The sequence below is a fragment of the Muntiacus reevesi genome, chromosome X (assembly GCF_963930625.1).
Source record: "Muntiacus reevesi chromosome X, mMunRee1.1, whole genome shotgun sequence".
Lineage (NCBI taxonomy): Eukaryota > Metazoa > Chordata > Mammalia > Artiodactyla > Cervidae > Muntiacus > Muntiacus reevesi.
Genome location: NC_089271.1, coordinates 77015356 through 77034401, shown reverse-complemented (window position 1 = coordinate 77034401; position 19046 = coordinate 77015356). Strand labels below are relative to the sequence as shown.

The window sequence follows — 19046 nt, the reverse complement described above, 5'->3', positions numbered from 1 at the left end:
CATGAAATAAGAAAAGTTTTATTTATGTGAAAAGTATTATTATTTATTATGAGAGTATTACTTATGTATTATTATTTAATCATTATTATTATGCATTATTTATTTATGAAAAGTATCAACAAAGGAGCTCATCCCCATCCAACCCTCTGGGATCACATATTGAGTAGTTGTAGAAAGAAGTAGGCTGTTACTGTACCTTGCATAGCAGAACTATCATGAGGAGTTCCAGTGTTCCCTATTTCAATATCCGGAAGCACAGTATCTGAAAGAAGTGACACTCAAGATTACAGTATATTCTATTTTTCCTGATTCCATTTAAGTATAGACTCTCAGCTGGCCAGGGTCTTGGCCCTATAGTAAACATGAGACTTTGAGTGGCATTTTGATTTTTTTTGTTTTGTTTTGTTTTTTTGTATGTCAATATATTTTTAATGGTAGTGTTTAGAGAACCACTGACTGAAACCTCCATGCCTGGCCAGGCACCATAGTAACCACGTGCATGAGTTATCTTACAAAAGGTGGTCCTGGTAAGGAACGCAGAACTAACAAGCTACTACCAACTGGAAGAATTCGGGAAAGGTCAGAAGGAGAGAGGAAACACCAGTCCATATGTCCTACCAACCTCCTAAAATCCTCACTGGAATCTATCTTTGCTGAGTGATGTGCGTGCCACCAGAAAGGACCCTGAGTCAAGAGTGATTGGCCAGAGACAACTTGGAAACTAATCTAGCTATCATAAAATCCAAAACTGTGAGCCACATGGCAAAGCAGTTTTCCTGGGTTCCCTCATCCTCCTGCTCCCCACCTAGGGGGCCCCTTCCCAATAAAGTAACTTGTTCCTCCTTGGATAATCCATTGCCAAGTGTTAGGCAAGAGCTCACTCTTGGGCCCTGGAAGGGGCCCCCTTTCCTACAACAGTAAGAAGGAGGATTATAAACCTTAGCGAAATTCTACAATTGGGCATATATTTCCAGGTATATAGTAAATACCTATTTATTCATTTTACTCTCTAGAGATAAATCTCAGGAAAACAATCTATCCATAAAAACCCCCTCAGACTATCAAGTAACATGCCCTGGCTATGGAATAAGGAAAAAGTTAATATAATTACCCCATTCTTATGTATATTTTCTATTTGTGAAATGTGATAGATGATTATCTCTATGGTAAATGTACATGAACACAAAAACACAGATTATGATTTCTGGTCTTTATTTAGTACTGGCTCTTGGGGCCAAGAGATACATGAATTGTTTAAAACAAATAAACAAAAAAACTTGAGGAGAAGAAACAAGGAGATGGGTTTCTTATTTTCACTTTTAAATATGATTATCTAAAAGTTATTCATATTCATGAAGCACAGCTTAATATGGCCATTTCTGTATATAAATTGCTCAGACACCCTTGGGTAATATGATAACAGATGCCTATGTATCATCCAATGTCATCGAGGATTAATGTGAGAAAGAAATGATTTGAATACAAGTTACCCACATGCTGTAAAAACAGACATTTTTCCTTTGTAACAGAGGACACTGGAGCTACAGTGGAATTCACATATGGGTGGATTTAATATAAAACTCAAGAGTCCTCAGAATTACATCTTCAGAGCCTCAAATCATGAGTGTACTGAACATTTGCTCTATTGTTGGCTCCCATTGTCTAAGATGTTCCACAGTATGAGATATTGATGTATTACTATTTATCCTCTCTCTTCTGTGTCTCAATGAGGCATTGCTGTCGTGAGCTAATAATCTAGTTCTGTATTTCTATTAACTGTGAGGACAATGATTTAAGAAAGTCACAGCAAAAAGGGAATTGAATTTTTAGGAGGTGAAAATATGATTGAGCATTTGTATGGAATTCTCTATTCATTCTTAGTATATGGCACTTGAAGAAACACTCTTTAAGTTCATGCTTGTGTCATATCATGTATGGAATATGTGTACATGTATGTATAAAATTCTTAGGCTTATCCTTATTATATACACATATCAGTTAAATATACCGGCTGTTAATATGCTATGAAAGAAGAACTTGAATAGTCTATGAGATAAAACTATGTTGTAGAGCTTCATAACTTAAAACAGAATCAGAAAAATTTGGAATTAAGAGATTTCATGAGAAGCACCTCTTCTCACAGGAGCTCCAGTAATTTATTTAGAACATTCTTTTTCAACCAGGCACTCTTTCTTTTTTTCAATTTTTTTTTTTAGTTGGAGGCTAATTACTTCACATTTCAGTGGGTTTTGTCATATATTGATATGAATCAGTCATAGAGTTACACGTATTCCCCATCCCGATCCCCCCTCCCACCTCCCTCTCCACCCGATTCCTCTCGGTCTTCCCAGTGCACCAGGCCCCAGCACTCGTCTCATGCATCCCACCCAACCAGGCACTCTTGAAGCCCTCATCACTGATACAATCTACATTAAAGGAGCCAGCCTTCTAAAGCTTATTAAAATAAATGAAACATTAAAACAAAACATCAGCATATTTTAACATGAATGGAGATAAAATACATTTTAAGTGTAGGGAAGGTATCAATATTACTTCTGCAAAAACCAGGAGGATTTCCTGTTATTCCTAAGCTATTATATTTATATCTCCCAGAATAGGGATTATTTTGACAGATTTAATTAATGACCTAAAACACCTGGCTTCAAATTAATGTATTAATTGTGTGCTTAGTCACTCATTCATGTCTGACTCTTTGTGACCCCATGGACTGTAGCCCTCCAGGGTCCCCTTTCCATGGAGATTCTCCAGGCAAGAATACTAGAGTGGATTGCCATGCCCTCCTTCAGGGGATCTTCCCAAGCCAGTGATCAAACCCAGTTCTCTTTACCATTTGAGCTACTTGGGAAGTCCTGATGTATTAATTGTTCCTGAATAAAGTCTCTCCCACTCCACCTCCCTCCCTCACCCCCTCCCCTTTGTGTACCCTGATTGTGAAGTTCCAATTCACACACTACCTTTCAACATCCTTAGTCCACTGTCACTAGTAGTGACTTGCTTAAGTGCTTGCTCCACTTGCTCCCTGCGCTTTGATTCAAATTCCAAGGCTTCTTGTAGCTTTTTCTTTGTTTTTTTCTCCTTCTTTAGGCGCTTTTGCATGGTAGCTAAAATATGGAAAGGGAAGTAGTTTTCAAAGGCTTGGTCATTGAAATCAATTTGCCAGTTTTGATGAATTATAAAAAATAAATACAGATTCAGGTAGATACATAAATGTATGATTAGCTTCTTTTGATTCCAATTATCATCAGACCCAACCAAAGAGTATTCAATCATATAACTGATTTGTTATTGCTTCCAGATCTCCAGTAAGTAAGCTCTATAATACACATACTTTTATACAATGTTGGTGGTATTACTGGAAAACTGTTTTCTACCTTGACTACATGAATTTAGTGATAACATTAAATATTTCATAAATTTGTTAAGAAAAGTATTCTTATTATTCATCAGATTATTCCTTTACATACTTCAAAACACAAAAAAATCATGAAAATCTTCAGTGAGTTTCAAAACATGGTATGTTTTTTAAAACTTACAATGTCTAGGGTCTATTTCTCTGAGACGTTACTACTTTTAAGGGACAATATTTATCTCTTTAAGTATATGCACATATCATCAGACTCTGCATCTCTCCGTATATTTATATTTGAACCTATCTACATATTTTAAAGGGAATAATATTCAGCAATCATTTTATTAAGCAATCTATAAAAGCACAATAGCATTTTTCATAAACAGTAAAGGAAATGAAGAGTTGAAAACAATTATAACTCAACTCTCAATGCTTTATATCCTAACTAGAAACTTTAACTGCCCTAATGTATAATTGTTACTATACTCTGAAACCTTTAAATCTGTGACAATTTCTCAGATAGAATTAGTGAACTTTAGTAATTATATTGGTACACAGCAGGGCTCTAACAGGGTTCTAAGCAAACCAACCTTCACATTCTTCCAAAATCAGTTTTTAAAAATTAAGGTATTAATATCATGGCAATAGAAAATTATTCAAGGAACATTAAGCAAAATTATAAAGTATATGATATTTAAAAAGTTAAAATATTCATGTACATTTAAAATATTTCAATTGCAGTAAACTGAGTAAGATTCTAATTTGAATTTCAATTGCTTTATCTCACATTTCAATGTCTGTTCATATAAATGACCTTCAGCAATTTGAAAACAATCACTCATTTAAATGTGTGCTTATTTCAGAGGACTAAGGTAATAACAAGATGAAAATCTTGAAATAAAGACACAATGAGAATGTATGGTTTCTGTTCCATTTTTGAAAAACAGCTGCTAAATAAGGTTGAACATAAAAAGACCTTACTATTATAATTATACTTAATTATCATTAAAATAAAGCATTCAGTAAATCATTTAACTCAAAAACATAGATTTATTCAAATTAATGTATAATTTAATGTCCATGATAAGACAAAATTTTGCTTCTAGTAAAATTACTTATTGAAAAATATTCCATATGTTAATTCCCTTGAAATTTATGATGCCATATATTATAAACAATGCCAGAGGATATTACATTTATAATTATATAAACATAATAACTATATTTATTTAGGACCTTTCATATATTGAACATTTTCCTGGAACTATGTCTCATTTAAATCTTACCAAAACACAATAAGGAAGACATTGGTATCTCCACCATATAGAGGAAGAAACTTAGTCCTTGAGATGTTACAAAATTCACTCAAGGATGTGAGGGCGATCTGGTTGCGACATCTGTCACCCCACTGATCGCCAGGGTTGATTCAGCTGATCTGGCTGGTTAGGCGGGTGTCCCCTCCCTCCGTCACTGCTCAGTGTGCGTCCCTCCCGAAGCTGCACGCTCGGTTGAAGAGGACGACCATTCCCGATAGAGAACCTGTCCTCGGTCAAGGGTATATGAGTAGCCGCGCTCCCCTGCTAGAAACTCCAAACAAACTCTCAAAATTCACTCAAGATCCCAGAATCAGTTGTTCTCATAGCCTTAGGACCAAAGATCATATAGGTAGTTGCTTCAAAGCCTGAGGTCATATAGTTGGACAAGGACCAAGATAGATGAATTTCAACCTTTCTTGTAGCTCTATCTTTATTTGATTCTAAGTATTTAATTTGTAAATAATATTACTCAGTTCAGTTCAGCCGCTCAGTCCAGTCTGATTCTTTGCACCCCCACGAACTGCAGCATGCCAGGCCTCCCTGTTTATCACCAACCCCCGGAGTCTACCCAAACCCATGCCCTTTGAATCGGTGATGCCATCCAACCATCTCATCCTCTGTCGCCCCTTTCTCCTCCTGCCCTCAAACTTTCCCAGCATCAGGGTCTTTTCAAATGACTCAGCTCTTCTCATGAGGTGGCCAAAGTACTGGAGTTTCAGCTTCAGCATCAGTCCTTCCAATGAACACTCAGGACTGATCTCCTTTAGGATGGACTGGTTGAATCTCCTTGCAGTCCAAGGGACTCTCAAGAGTCTTCTCCAACACCACAATTCAAAAACATCAATTCTTCGGTGCTCAGTTTTCTTTATAGTCCAACTCTCACATCCATACATGACTACTGGAAAAACCATAGCCTTGACTAGATGGACCTTTGTGGACAAAGTAATGTCTCTTTTTTTTAAATATACTGTCTAGGTTGGTCATAACTTTCCTTCCAAGAAGCAAGCGTCTTTTAATTTCATTGCTGCAGTCACCATCCACAGTGATTCTGGAGCCACAAAAAATAAAGTCAGCCACTGTTCCCACTGTTTCCCCATCTTTTTGCCATGAAGTGATGGGACTGGATGCCATGATCTTAGTTTTCTGAATGTTGAGCTTTAAGCCAATTTTTTCACTCTGCTCTTTCACTTTCATCAAGAGCCTTTTTAGTTCCTCTTCACTTTCTGCCATAAGGGTGGTGTCATCTGCATATCTGAGATTATTGATATTTCTCCCAGCAATCTTGATTCCAGCTTGTCCTTCATCCAGTCCAGTGTTTCTCATGATGTACTCTGCATATAAGTTAAATAAGCAGGGTGACAATATACAGCCTTGACGTACTCCTTTTCCCATTCGGAACCAGTTTGTTGGTCCATGTCCAGTTCTAACTGTTGCTTCCTGACCCGCATACAGGTTTCTCAAGAGGCAGGTCAGGTGGTCTGGTATTTCCATCTCTTTCAGAATTTTCCACAGTTTATTGTGATCCACACAGTCAAAACCTTTGGCATAATCAATAAAGCAGAAATAGATGTTTTTCTAGAACTCTCTTGCTTTTTTGATGATCCAGCAAATGTTGGCAATTTAATCTCTGGTTCTGCTTTTTCTAAATCAAGTAACACATTCTTGCTAGGAATCACCTACCTAACTACCTAATAACTACCTAACCAAAGGTAGTTAGATAGAATATTCAAGTATGAAACATCGCTCTCATGGGAGAAAGATACTCAGGGGTTCATACTATATATGTATATACAAATGTGCATATATACAATTTTACATATGTTCTTTATATGTGTATATATGTTGCTACTATATTATCTATAAACTTGAGGAGACATTATCTTTTAACTCTAATATCAATTTTCTCCTTTTTTCTTTTCAATAATATGACTTCGAATAGAGTTCATACTTTGTCAGCAAAAGTAGGATCACTGAATATGAAGTACTTGGTCAGATAGAAAGGAAGTTAAGTGATCATCCAGTAATAGATGATCATGTTGAGATTCACAGAGATGAAGAAGATAGTTTCTCTAAGTCAATGAGGATAATAGGAATAATTTTTATTGTATTCATCATAAGGTGTAAAGTGTTAAAAACAGTGCTTAGCACTTAGCAGTCAGATGATAAGCATTAGCTAACAGTAGTGGTAGTAGTAGTGATGATAGTAGTAGAAAAGACAGTAATGACAGTAATAGTAATGATAATAGAATAATAGTAGTAGTATTACTATTATATCATAATTATTAAATTTATTAAATACAAATGCTTCATGGTAAATCTGATAATGCATCCAATATTAAATCTACAATGTCTAGGAATTTTTTAAAGAAAATAGATGTGGTATCAATTACAAAGACTGACCTGAAGAGTCTATAAGAAGTAAACAGAAATCAGTATGGTTAGATCCCTAAAAGTTAGATGCCAATTTTAATGTATGTAGTTTTTCATAAATCAATTTGTGAGTGTTGCTATATTAAACATAAAATTATTTGTTTTTTGTTGTTGCTTAATCACTGTCATGTCTGATTCTTTTGAGACCCCATGGACTGCAACCTGACAGTCTCCTCTGTCCATGGGATTTTCCAGGCAAGAATACTGGAGTGGGTTGTTATTTCCTTCTCCAGGGTATCTTCCTGACCCATGTCTCCTGCATTGCAGGTGAATACTTTATCACTGAGCCACCAGGGAAGCCCGAAATTATTTGTTACTTTTGTATAAATAATGTCCCTACAAAAGAAATGTGCTTTTATGACTCTTAATCATAATAATTCATAATTGCCCTCTGTTCTTAAACAGTAGCAGATTAGACACCTTCCAACCTAGGGGAGAGGGGAAGCATCTTCCAATATCATATCATTTTGCCTTTTCATACTGTTCATGGGGTTCTTGTGGCAAGAATACTGGAGTGGTTTGACATTCCCTCCTCTAGTTGACCACATTTTATCAGAACTCTTCTGACCCATCTGTCTTGGGTGGCCCTGTACTGTATGGTTCATAGCTTCATTGAGCTATACAATCCCCTTTGCCATGACAAGGCTGTAATCCATGAAGGGGTTAGAGAATAACTTCAGAAAGAATGATGCAGCTGGGTCAAAGTGGAAGTGACACTCAGTTCTGGATGTATCTGGTGGTGAAAGTAAAGTCTGATGGTATAAAGAACAATATTGTATAGGAACCTGGAATGTTATGTTCATAAATCAAGGCAAGTTGGATGTGTTCAGGTAGGAGATGGCAAGAGTGAACATCAACATCTTAGGAATCAGTGAACTAAACTGGGTGGGAACAGGTGAATTCAATTCAGATGACCATTACATCTACTGCTGTGGGCAAGAATCCTTAGAATAAATTGAGTAATCTCATAGTCAACAAAGCAGGTTAAAATGCATTACTTGGGTGCAATCTCAAAAATGACAGAATCTTTGTTAATTTCCAAACCAAACCATTCAACATCACAGTAATCAAGTCTATTCCCCAATCACCAATGCTGAAGAAACTGAAGTTGACTGGTTCTATGAAGACCTACAAGACCTAAAAATAATAACAAAAAAAAAGATGTTCTTTTTGTTATAGCATATTGGAATGCAAAAGTAAGAAGTCAGCAGATACCTAGAGTAATAGGCAAGTTTGGCCTTGGAGTACAAAACGAATCAAGGCAAAGGCTAATAAGAGTTTTATCAAGAAAACACACTGGTCGTAGCAAACACCATTTTCCAACAACCCAAGAGATGACTCTAAAAATGGACATCACCAGATGATCAATACAGAAATCAGATTGAGTACATGTTTGCAGCTGAAGATGGAAAAGTCAGCAAAAACAAGACTGGAAATTGACTGTGGCTCAGATCATAAGCTCCTTATTACAAAATTCAGGTTTAAATTGAAGAAAGTAGGGAAAACCATAAGACAATTCAAGTATGACAAATCAAATCCCTTATGACTGTACAGTGGAGGTGATGAATAAATTCAAGGGATGAGATCTGGTAGCAAAAGTGCCTGAAGAACTATGGATGGAGTTTCAGAACATTGTATAGGAAGCAGTGATCAAAACTCTCTCAAAGAAGAAATGCAAAAAGGCAAAGTGGTTGTCTGAGGAAGCTGTACAAATAGCTGAGAAAAGATGGGAAGCAAAAGGCAAGGGAGAAACAGAAAAATATATGCAACTGAATGCAGATTTCCAGAGAATACCAAGGAGAGATAAGAGGGCCTTCTTAATGAACAATGCAAAGACATAAAGTAAAACAATAAAAAAGGAAAGACTAGAGATCCCTTCAAGAAAACTGGAGTTATCATGCAAGGTTAGGCATGATAAATGACAGAGAATTAAGGATCTAACAGAAGCAAAAGAGATTAAGTGACAGGAATACACAGAACTACACAAAATATCTTAATGACCTGGATAACCATGATGGTGTGGTCATTCACCTAGAGCCAGATATTCTGGAATGTGAAGTCAAATGGGCCTTAGGAAGCATTACTATTACTCCACTAACGAACAAAGTTAGTGGAGGTGATGGAATTCCAGCTGAACTATTTCAAATCCTAAAACATGATGCTGTTAAAGCGTTGCACTCAATATGTTGGAAAATTTGGAAAACACAAATGTGGCCATAGGACTTGAAAAGATATTTTCATTCCAATCCCAAAGAAGGGCAATGCCAAAGAACGTTCATTCAACCAGATAATTGTACTCATTTCACATGCTAGTAGGGTTAGGCTCAAAACTCTTCAAGCTAGGCTTTAGTAGTATATGAACCAAGAACTCCCAAATGTACAATCTGAGTTTAGAAAAGGTAGAGGAACCATAGAAAAAGCAAGAGAATTCCAGAAAAACATCTGCTTCTGCTTCATTGACTATTCTAAAGCCTTTAACTGTGTGGATCACAACAAACTGTGGAAAATTCTTAAAGTGGTGGGCATACCATATCTCTTTATCTGTCTCCTCAGAAACCTGTATGTGGATCAAGAATCAACAGTTAGAACCAGATATGGAACAACTGACTGGTTCAAAATTGGAAAAGGAGTACAACAAAGCACTATGCTCTCACCTTGCTTATTTAAATTATAAGCAGAGTACATCATGCGAAATACCAGGCTGGATGAACCACAAACTGGAATAAAGATTGCCAGGAGAAGTTTCAACTGTCTCAGATATGCAGATAATACCACCCTAATGTCAGAAAGTGAAGAGGAACTAAGGAGCCTCTTGATGAGGATGAAAGAGGAGAGTGAAAAGTTGACTTGAAAGTCAACATTCAAAAAACTCTGATCATAGCATCTGATCTCACCACTTCATGGCAAATAGAAGGGGAAAATTGGAAGCAGTGACAAGTTTTCTTTTATGGGGCTGTAAAATCACTGCAGAGGGTGACTGAAATCATGAAATTAAGAGACACTTTCTCCTTGGATGGAAGCTGTGACAAACCTAGACAGTATATTTGCCAACAAAGTTCCGTACAGTCAAAGCTATGGTTTTTCCAGTAGTCATATATGGATGTATGTGTTGGACCATAAAAAAGGCTAAGCACAGACGAATTGATGCTTTCAAATTGCTCTGCTGGAGAAAACTCTTGAGAGTCTCTTGGACTAAAAGGAGAGCAAACCAGTCAACCCTAAAGGAAAACAACGCTGTATATTCATTGGAAGGACTGATGCTGAAGATGAAGTTCCCATAATTTGGCCACCTGGTGTGAAGAGCCAACACATTGGAAATGACCCTGATGGTGGGAAAGATTGAAGGCACAAGGAGAAGAGTGAGGCAAAGGATGAAATGACTACGTAGCATCACCAACTCAATGTACATGAATTTGAGCAAACTCTGGAAGATAGTGGAGGACAAAGAAACCCAGTATGTTGCAATCCATGGAGTCACAAAGAGTCAGACACGACTTATTGTCTGAACGGCAATCATAATAATACATATTGCATACCAAATATAAAAAATGTATTAATTTCTCCAAAACTTAGAAAGACAATTTAGCCTTTGTTTTCTAGTATTGAATCACTTCAGCAAGATAAAATAACGTTTAATTCTTCTAAAATGCAATTGTTGAATTTCCATTTTGAACTAAGCTTATAATTTCTAGGCCCTAAGGAAAATATCTAGTAAAATTTACTTATTGATACAGATTTCTGAATATAATGTTATTTTGGAATAATATAAAGTTAGTGGATTTTACTCAAATGGTGTAACCTTTCCTTGTTTAGGGAAGTATTATGTGGGTTGTAAATTTTCTCTCCCTTTCTTGCCTCTCCTTCGTACTCTTTAACTGTTACTAACGTTTGCTTTGTGATCATTCTATAGAAGATTAAGCAAAAAAGGAAAAAAGCTAAAAACACAACAACCACTCGCTGTTGTATAGTATTTTATGGAGAATATAAGGAAGAGGTCGAAATTATTGGTTAAAGTAAAATTTTGAATTTTATTCAATTTTGATACAAGCTAGTCTCATTATCCATGTCTGCAGATTATCAAATGTCTACCCATTGTTGGAAAGTTATTTCTATTTCTGAAGAACATGTCTTCATTCTCTCCCTTTTGTGTCCATATGCTACCCTATTTCAGTCCTCTTCACCACTGTCTAGATGAGGGAAATCTCCTTTTATATAGCTTCCTTGTTTCTAACCTCACTCAAGTCCCCTTCCAATCTATTCCCAACACTGGAGTGTTCTATCTAATTCAAATCAGACCAGATCATTTCCCTGTTTATCTTTTAATACTTCTCATAATCTACAGGTCAAAATCCAAGGTAATATTTTCCATGATTAAAACTCTCCTTTATAATTTACCTTCTATTTTCTGCATCATTTCTCAACATTTACTTTATAAAAGTCAAAGTCACAGTAATAAAAATCTGTATACACTTCCCCATGTTTTAGGTTTCTTGCCTCCATGCTTGGGCTTCCCTGGTGGCTCAGTTGGTAAAGAATCCATCTGCAATGTGGGAGACTTGAATTCGATCCCTGGGCTGAGAAGATCTCATGGAGAAGGGAACGGCTACCCAGTCCAGTATTCTGGCCTGGAGAAGTCCATGGACTGTATAGTCATGCTCCTTGTTGCAGAATTAACAAATCACTCAGGTACTCTCATGCCCTTTCTTTCTTGGCTTACTGATTCTTCAAGACTCAGATTCAAGTGGCAGCAGTATCAGAAAGCCTTCCTCAACCATCAAATCCCCAGAGCACCAAGTTGAATTAACTATCCTCTCTATATATAAACATATATAAATTCATCATTGCTCTTACCACTTTGTCTTAAAATTAACTGATTGGCTGTGCTAGTCCTTTAAAATGTAAACCTTTCAAGGACAGGAACTGAGTGTTATTTATCTTCTACCTTCAGAATCTAGTGCTGTTCTTGGCAAAGAGTAAGCATTTCATACGTAAGGATTATTTTTTTTTACAATAGTGAAAGATGTTTATCAGTTTTCACAATCAATAACAACACAAAAAATAAAAGATAATTAAAATTGCAAGCCATAATGGGAACATGATTAACAACAATATAAATAGTTACATAGAATCTTGGGGGTCAACAACTGGAAGTGCATACATATACATGTTTTCATCCGCCCAACCAGTCTATGTCTTTTGGTTGGTGCATTTAATCCAGTTACATTTAGGATACTTATCCTAGATAATTATATGAACCTATTACCATTTTCTTAATTGTTTTGGATTTACTTTACTGTAGGTCTTTTCCTCCTCTGGTGTTTTCTGCCTAGAGAAATTTCTTTAGCATTTGTTGTAAAACTGGTTTGGTGGTGCTGAATTCTCATAACTTTTGCTTATCTGGAAAGCTTTTGATTGATTCCTCAAATCTGAATGAGAGCTTTGCTGGGTAGAGTATTCTTGGTTGCAGTTTCTTCCCTTTCATCATTTTAAGTATATTCTGCCATTCTCTTCTGGCTTGTAGAATTTATGTTGATAAATCAGTTGAGAGCCTGAAGGGAGTTCCCTTGTTTGTTATTTGTCATTTTTCACTTGTTGCTTTTAATATTTTAACTTTGTCTTTAGTTATTTTCTGGTTGATTACTATGTGTCTTGATGTGTTCCTCCTTGGATTTTTTGGTTGATTATTTTCTTTCCCATGTGAAAGAATTTTTCAGCTATTATATCTTCAAATATTTTCTCAGGTCCTTTCTCTCTCTCTTCTCCCTTTGGGACCCCTATAGCGTGAGTGTTGGTGCATTTAATATTGTTCCAGAGGTCTCTTAGGCTATCTTCATTTTCCATTCTTTTTGCTGTATTCTCTTCTGCAGCAATGATTTCCACCATTCTCTCTTCCAGGTTATTTATCTGTTCTTCTGCTTCAGTTATTCTATTAATTCCATCTGGTGTGTTATTCATTTCTGTTTCTTTTTAGTTCTTCTAGGTTTGTGGTGAACATTTCTTGTGTCTTCTGCATTGTTTGCCTGAGATCCTGGCTCATCTTCACTATCATTACTCTAAATTCTTTTTTTCTGAATTGTTGTCTATCTTCACCTCATTTAAGTTGTTTTTCTGGAGTTTTTTTTTTTTTTTTTCTTGTCACTACATCTGAGGCATAATTTTCTGCTTTTTCATCGTGATTACTTTCTATAATATGGTTTTTGTTTTAGCCACTGTGAAACTGTACTTCTTTTTTCTTCTTCTGTCTTCCCCCTGGTGGATGAGGCTAAGAGGCTTGTGTAAGCTTCCTGCTGGGAGTGATTGATGATGGGAAAATCTAAGTCTTGCTCTGATGGGCAAGGCCTTGCTCAGTAAAGCTTTAAACCAATTATTTGCTGATGGGTGGAGTTACATTCCCTCACTGTTAATTGTTTGACCTGAGATGAGTCAGCCTTGGGGTCTATGGATTCTATATCTAGGGTTAATGGTGAATTCCATAGGATTTTACGACAAGGGGGACTTTCCTGGCCTGATGTTGCCAGTGTCCCACCCCTGTGGTGAGCCCCTGCAAACCCACACCTCCACAGGAGACCCTTCAACACTAGCAGGTAGGTTTTGTTCAATCTCCTGTGGGTTCTGACTATGTGAATCATAACAAACTGGAAAACTCTTAAAGAGATGGGAACACCAGACCATCTTACCTGTCTCCAGAAACCTGTATGCAGGCCAAGAAGCAACAGTTAGAACACTGCATGGAACAAATGACTAGTTCAGAATTGAGAAAGGAGTATGACAAGGCTGTTTATTGTCACGCTGTTTGCTTAACTTATATGCAGAGCACATCATGCAAAATGCCAGGCTAGATGAGCTACAAATTGGAATCAAGATTGCTGGGAGAAACATCAACAACCTCAAATATGCTGAAGATACCACTCTAACGGCAGAAAGTAAAGAGGAACTAAAGAGCTTCCTGATGAGGGTGAAGGAGAAGAGTGAAAAAATCTGGCTTAAAACTCAATATTAAAAAAATTATGATCATGGCATCCAGTCCCATCACTTTATGGCAAATAGAAGGTGAAAAGGTGAAAGCAGTGACAATTTCCTATTCTTGGGCTCAAAAATCACTGGGGATGGTGACTGCAGACATGGAATTAGACGATGATTGATTCTTGGCAGGAAAGCTATGAAAAACCTAGACAATGTGTCATTTTGCCAACAAAGATCCATATAGTCATATCTATGGTCTTTCCAGTAGTCATGTATGGATGTGAGAACTGAACAATAAAGAAGGCAGAATGCCAAAGAATTGATGTTTTCAAGCTGTGGTGCTGGAGAAGACTTTTGAGAGTCAGTTGTAAAGCAAGGAGATCAAACCAGTCGGTCTTAAAGGAAATCAACCCTGAATACTCTTTGGAAGGACTAATGCTGAATCTTCAATAATTTGGCCACCTGAGGGAAACAGCCAGCTCATTGGTAAAGACCCTGATACTGGGAAAGCTTGAAGGTAGGAGGAGAAAAGGGCAGCAAAGGATGAAATGGTTGGATGGCATCACTAATTCAATGGACATGAACTTGGGCAAACTCCAGGAGATGGTGAGGGACAAGGAAGCCTGGTGTGCTGCATTTCATGGGGTTGTAAAGAGTTGGACATGACAGTGACTGAACAACAACCTGGGGGCTCACTGCTCCTTTCCTCTGGGTCTTGTTGTGTATAAGATTTTGTTTGTGCCCTCAAGTCTAGAGTCTCTTTTTCTGCCAGTCCTGTGGAAGTCCTATAATCAAATCCCTCTGGCCTGCAAGGCTGGATTCCCTGTGGATTCTCAGTCCCTTTATAGATCCCCAGGCTGGTAATCCTGACATGGGGTTCAGAATCTTCACAACACTGAGAGAACTTCTTTGGTATTATGGGTATGGGATTTGATTTTATTATGATTGCACCCTTTTCACAATCCCAGGCTATATCTGAGAATATTTCGATTACTACTGAAAATATTTCCAACACAATGTTAACTTTCTTAGTTATACTGAACTTGTTAAACTTACTTCTGCTTTGAAGCTCAACTGCCAGTTGTCTTTCAAGGTTTTCTCTAATTTCTCTCTCTCTATAGAGCTCCATTCGCAGTTCCTTTTTTTCTTGTTGAATCTGCTTCTCTTGAATGCGAGCATTATCCAAAGCCACTTTCAGTAAACCCTGTCAAAGTACAGCAAATGACATACAGTTCATCTTATCTGTTTTAATTTCTCAAATGTGAAATAATTGATGTAAGTGCTAATGTCTTGTATTACATTTATTTTGTTTATAGAAATATTGTTGACCTGAATGTTGGTCAACAGAGTCTCCACAGAGGACAGACTATCAGCAAAAATGAATGGTCCAGGGAATCCAGGAGGCAATGCCTGCCCAGGAGTCAGTTGGATCTTGTCCAAGGGTGACTTCATCATTGGAATTTGAACAGGTACCTCTTCTGTAAAAAACAAAATTAATATCAGAAGGTTCATAAACTAATAGCTCAAATATTTCACTATGTTTCCTTCACCTCTAATAGCATCTATAAAGATTTTGTTTCTACAGCTAACTGATGGAAAACTCGTAATTGGAAGTCATACCTATTTTCCACCTGACTCTAATTTCTCAAAAATAAATGTTCCAGTAAAGAATCTGTGAAAATGAAGCAACATTTACTACTAACTGGCATAAAGTTTTTTAAAACAAATTTAAGATATATTCATTACTATCTATAAGTTAAATGATCCAACCATTACTTAGTAAAACATAAATTGCTTTATAGTTTTCTCTTTAAATGTATCTATATATCTATGTCTATATCCATCTATCTCCATGTTTTAATACATTTATTGGAATATAATTTACATATAATGAAATTCACCTTTTTCAATGTATGCATCACTAATTTTTACATTGCACATCCATTACCAAAACTCTATTTCAGAGCACCTCATTAACCTCCAAAATAATCCTTATGCCCATTTATATTAATCTCCTTTCCCACTTCAAGCCCCTGACAACTACTAATCTAATTTTTGTTTCTACAGGATTGCTTTTACTAGGTATTTACATAAATAGAATCATACAGTAAGTGGTCTTTTTGTCTGTCTTTTGCTTGGCATATTTTTTTGAGGTTAATCTATGTTGTGGCAGGTATCAGTGGATTTTTTTTTCCTTTCTATTGCTGAAAAGTTTTCTATCTCGTGGATATATTACTTTGTGTTTAATCATTCACTAGTTTAGGATCTGAACTGTTTTCCAGTGTTACCTCTTATTTTGAAGACTATTTCTTATGAAAAAATAATAATCTATGTTGTAAAGCCACAAAGTATATATTTTCTGTCCTTTTATTTGTATATTAATTTCTCCTACACACTCATGACTTTAATGAGATTCCTTTAAAGCTTCATATGAAGAGAGAGAAATAGAATTTTTGTCTAATAAAATATTTCAGATTTGCTTGGCACAGATACATCTATATACAAAAGGAATCTCCTGTTACTTTGAGAAGCTAACTAATTGACTATCTACTTGAATTCTGGTTGAAAATCTTTTGTGTGAGATGTATAAACCAGTTAGCAAAATTTTCGCTACAATTAGGAATTGGACCTTTTTTGACATATATAAAAATACACTGCTACAGAGGTAATCATGGAAAGTAATCAAAGTCTGATATTCTTAAATGGCTACAATAGCAGTGTACAGTGCATCGAATAACAGCACCTCAAACAAAATTATTCTATTCACCACAGTTTGTTTATTTCAGTAAATGAGCACACGGAAACTTTGAAAGTATGCATCTCTCTGGTCATAAAAATTTTCAGTGACCCTATATATTTTGAGACTTATTCAAAAAAACAAAAATCTAGACTTGAATCTAGACTAGAAATCTAGAATTTTCACATGGTTTGAAAACAAAACTCTAGCTATTGGTTCTGGTCCTTGTAAGGACAGGAATATGGGTTTGTCATAGTCCTCATTTTTCGATTGCCCAAGCAGCCTATATACTTAGTGTGCAGAGTCTTGAACCCCATTGAATTCACAGGCATCATGGTTTGCTGTGGGATGTCCTGTGTGGAAACCTGTGGCATACAATTGTGGGAACCTCTGTGGGATTACTTAATGGGATGGCATTATCTCTGAATAAAGTACTCTTATGTAGATCACCTCTATAATTTCTAATTTTCTAAAGCCTATAGAGATAAAAATGCAAACAATTATTTGAGAGAATAAAGGTTCACATTATTTGAATCCAAAATGTTACAGGGCATTTGAATATTGGTTTTAAAGAATTCAATAGTATGCATAAAATAAACAATGGATTTTCTTTTTGTACAGGAAACTATAAGGAAAATATCTATAGCACTGGCACAGAGACAGAAATATAGATCAGTGGAACAAAATAGAAAGCCCAGAGATAAATCCATGCACCTATGAACACCTTATCTTTGATAAAGGAAACAAAAATATACAATGAAGGAAATATAAATTCTTTTAACAAGTGGTGCTGGGAAAACTGGTCAACCACCTGTAAAAGAATGAAACTAGAATATTTTCTAACAACATACACAGAAATAAACTCAAAATGGATTAAATCTCTTAATGAAAGACCAGAAAAATCTCTTAGAGGAAAACATAGGCAGAACACTCTCTGACATAAATCGCAGCAAGATCCTCTATGACCCACCTCCCAGAGTAATGGAAATAAAAACAAAAATAAACAAATGGGACCTAATTAAACATAAAAGTTTTTGCACAATGAAGGAAACTATAAGCAAGGTGAAAAGGCAACCTTCAGAATGAGAGAAAATAATAGCTAATGAAACAACTGACAAAGAATTAATCTCCAAAATATACAAGCAGCTCAATACCAGAGAAATAAACGACCCAATCAAAAAGTGGGTCAAAGAACTAAATAGACATTTCTCCGAAGAAGACATACAGAAATGTATACAAAGAAATGTAAATCAAAACCACAATGAGGTACCATCTCACGACAGTCAGAATAACTGCCATCAAAAAGGCTACAGAAAATAAATGCTGGAGAGGGTGTGGAGAAAAGGGAACCCTCTTATATGTTGGTGGGAATGTAAACTGGTACCGCCACTATGGAGAACAGTGTGAAGATTCCTTAAAAATCTGGAAACAGAACTGCCAGCAATCCCACTGCTGGACACACACACCGAGGAAACCAGAATTGAAAGAGACACGTGCACCCCAATTTTCACCGCAGCACTGTTTACAATAGCTCGGACATGGAAGCAACTTAGATGTCCATTGGCAGGTGAATGGATAAGGAGGTTGTATATATACACAATGGAATGTGACTCAGCTCTAAAAAAGAATTAATTTGAGTCAGTTCTAATGAGGTGGATGAAACTAGAGCCTATTATACAGTGTGAAATAAGTCAGAATAAGAAACACAAATACAGTATATTAGCGCATATATATGGAATTTAGAAAGAGTAATGATGGGTAGGGTAATGATGACCCCATATGTGAGACAGCAAAAGAGACACAGATGTAAAGAACAGCCTTTGGGACTCTGTGGAGAAGGCGAGGGTGGGATGATTTGAGAGAATAGCATTGAAACACGTATATTACCATATGTGAAATAGATGCCCAGTCCAAGTTCGATGCGTGAAACAGGGCACTCGAAGTCATTGCACTGGAACAACCCAGAGGAATGGGGTGGGGAGGGAAGTGAGAGAGGGGCTCAGAATGGGGGGACATATGTGCCTGATTCATGTAAATGTATGGCAAAACCCACCACAATATTTTTAAATAATTATCCTCTAATTAAAATAAATATTTTTTAAAAGGAACGTATTCCCAGGAATCGTTTTTTAGTAAAACTGACAAATAATATTTTGAACCTAAATGTTTGATGTATGTCTTTTTAAAAAATTTTTTTTTATTAGCTGGAGGCTAATTACTGATGTATGTC

The 19046-nt window shown here is 36.3% G+C and overlaps 1 protein-coding gene across 1 annotated transcript in view; it reads right to left on the bottom strand.

Moving 5' to 3' along the window:
* Positions 1-19046, bottom strand: part of DACH2 (dachshund family transcription factor 2) — a 791610-nt gene that overhangs the window by 15800 nt on the left and 756764 nt on the right. The window contains exons 8-11 of the mRNA XM_065915301.1: positions 15379-15557; positions 15136-15283; positions 2976-3122; positions 197-262 (exon numbers count right to left, since the gene is read on the bottom strand). Of these exons, the coding sequence (XP_065771373.1) occupies positions 197-262; positions 2976-3122; positions 15136-15283; positions 15379-15557 (540 nt within the window). The remainder of the gene's footprint in view (positions 1-196; positions 263-2975; positions 3123-15135; positions 15284-15378; positions 15558-19046) is intronic.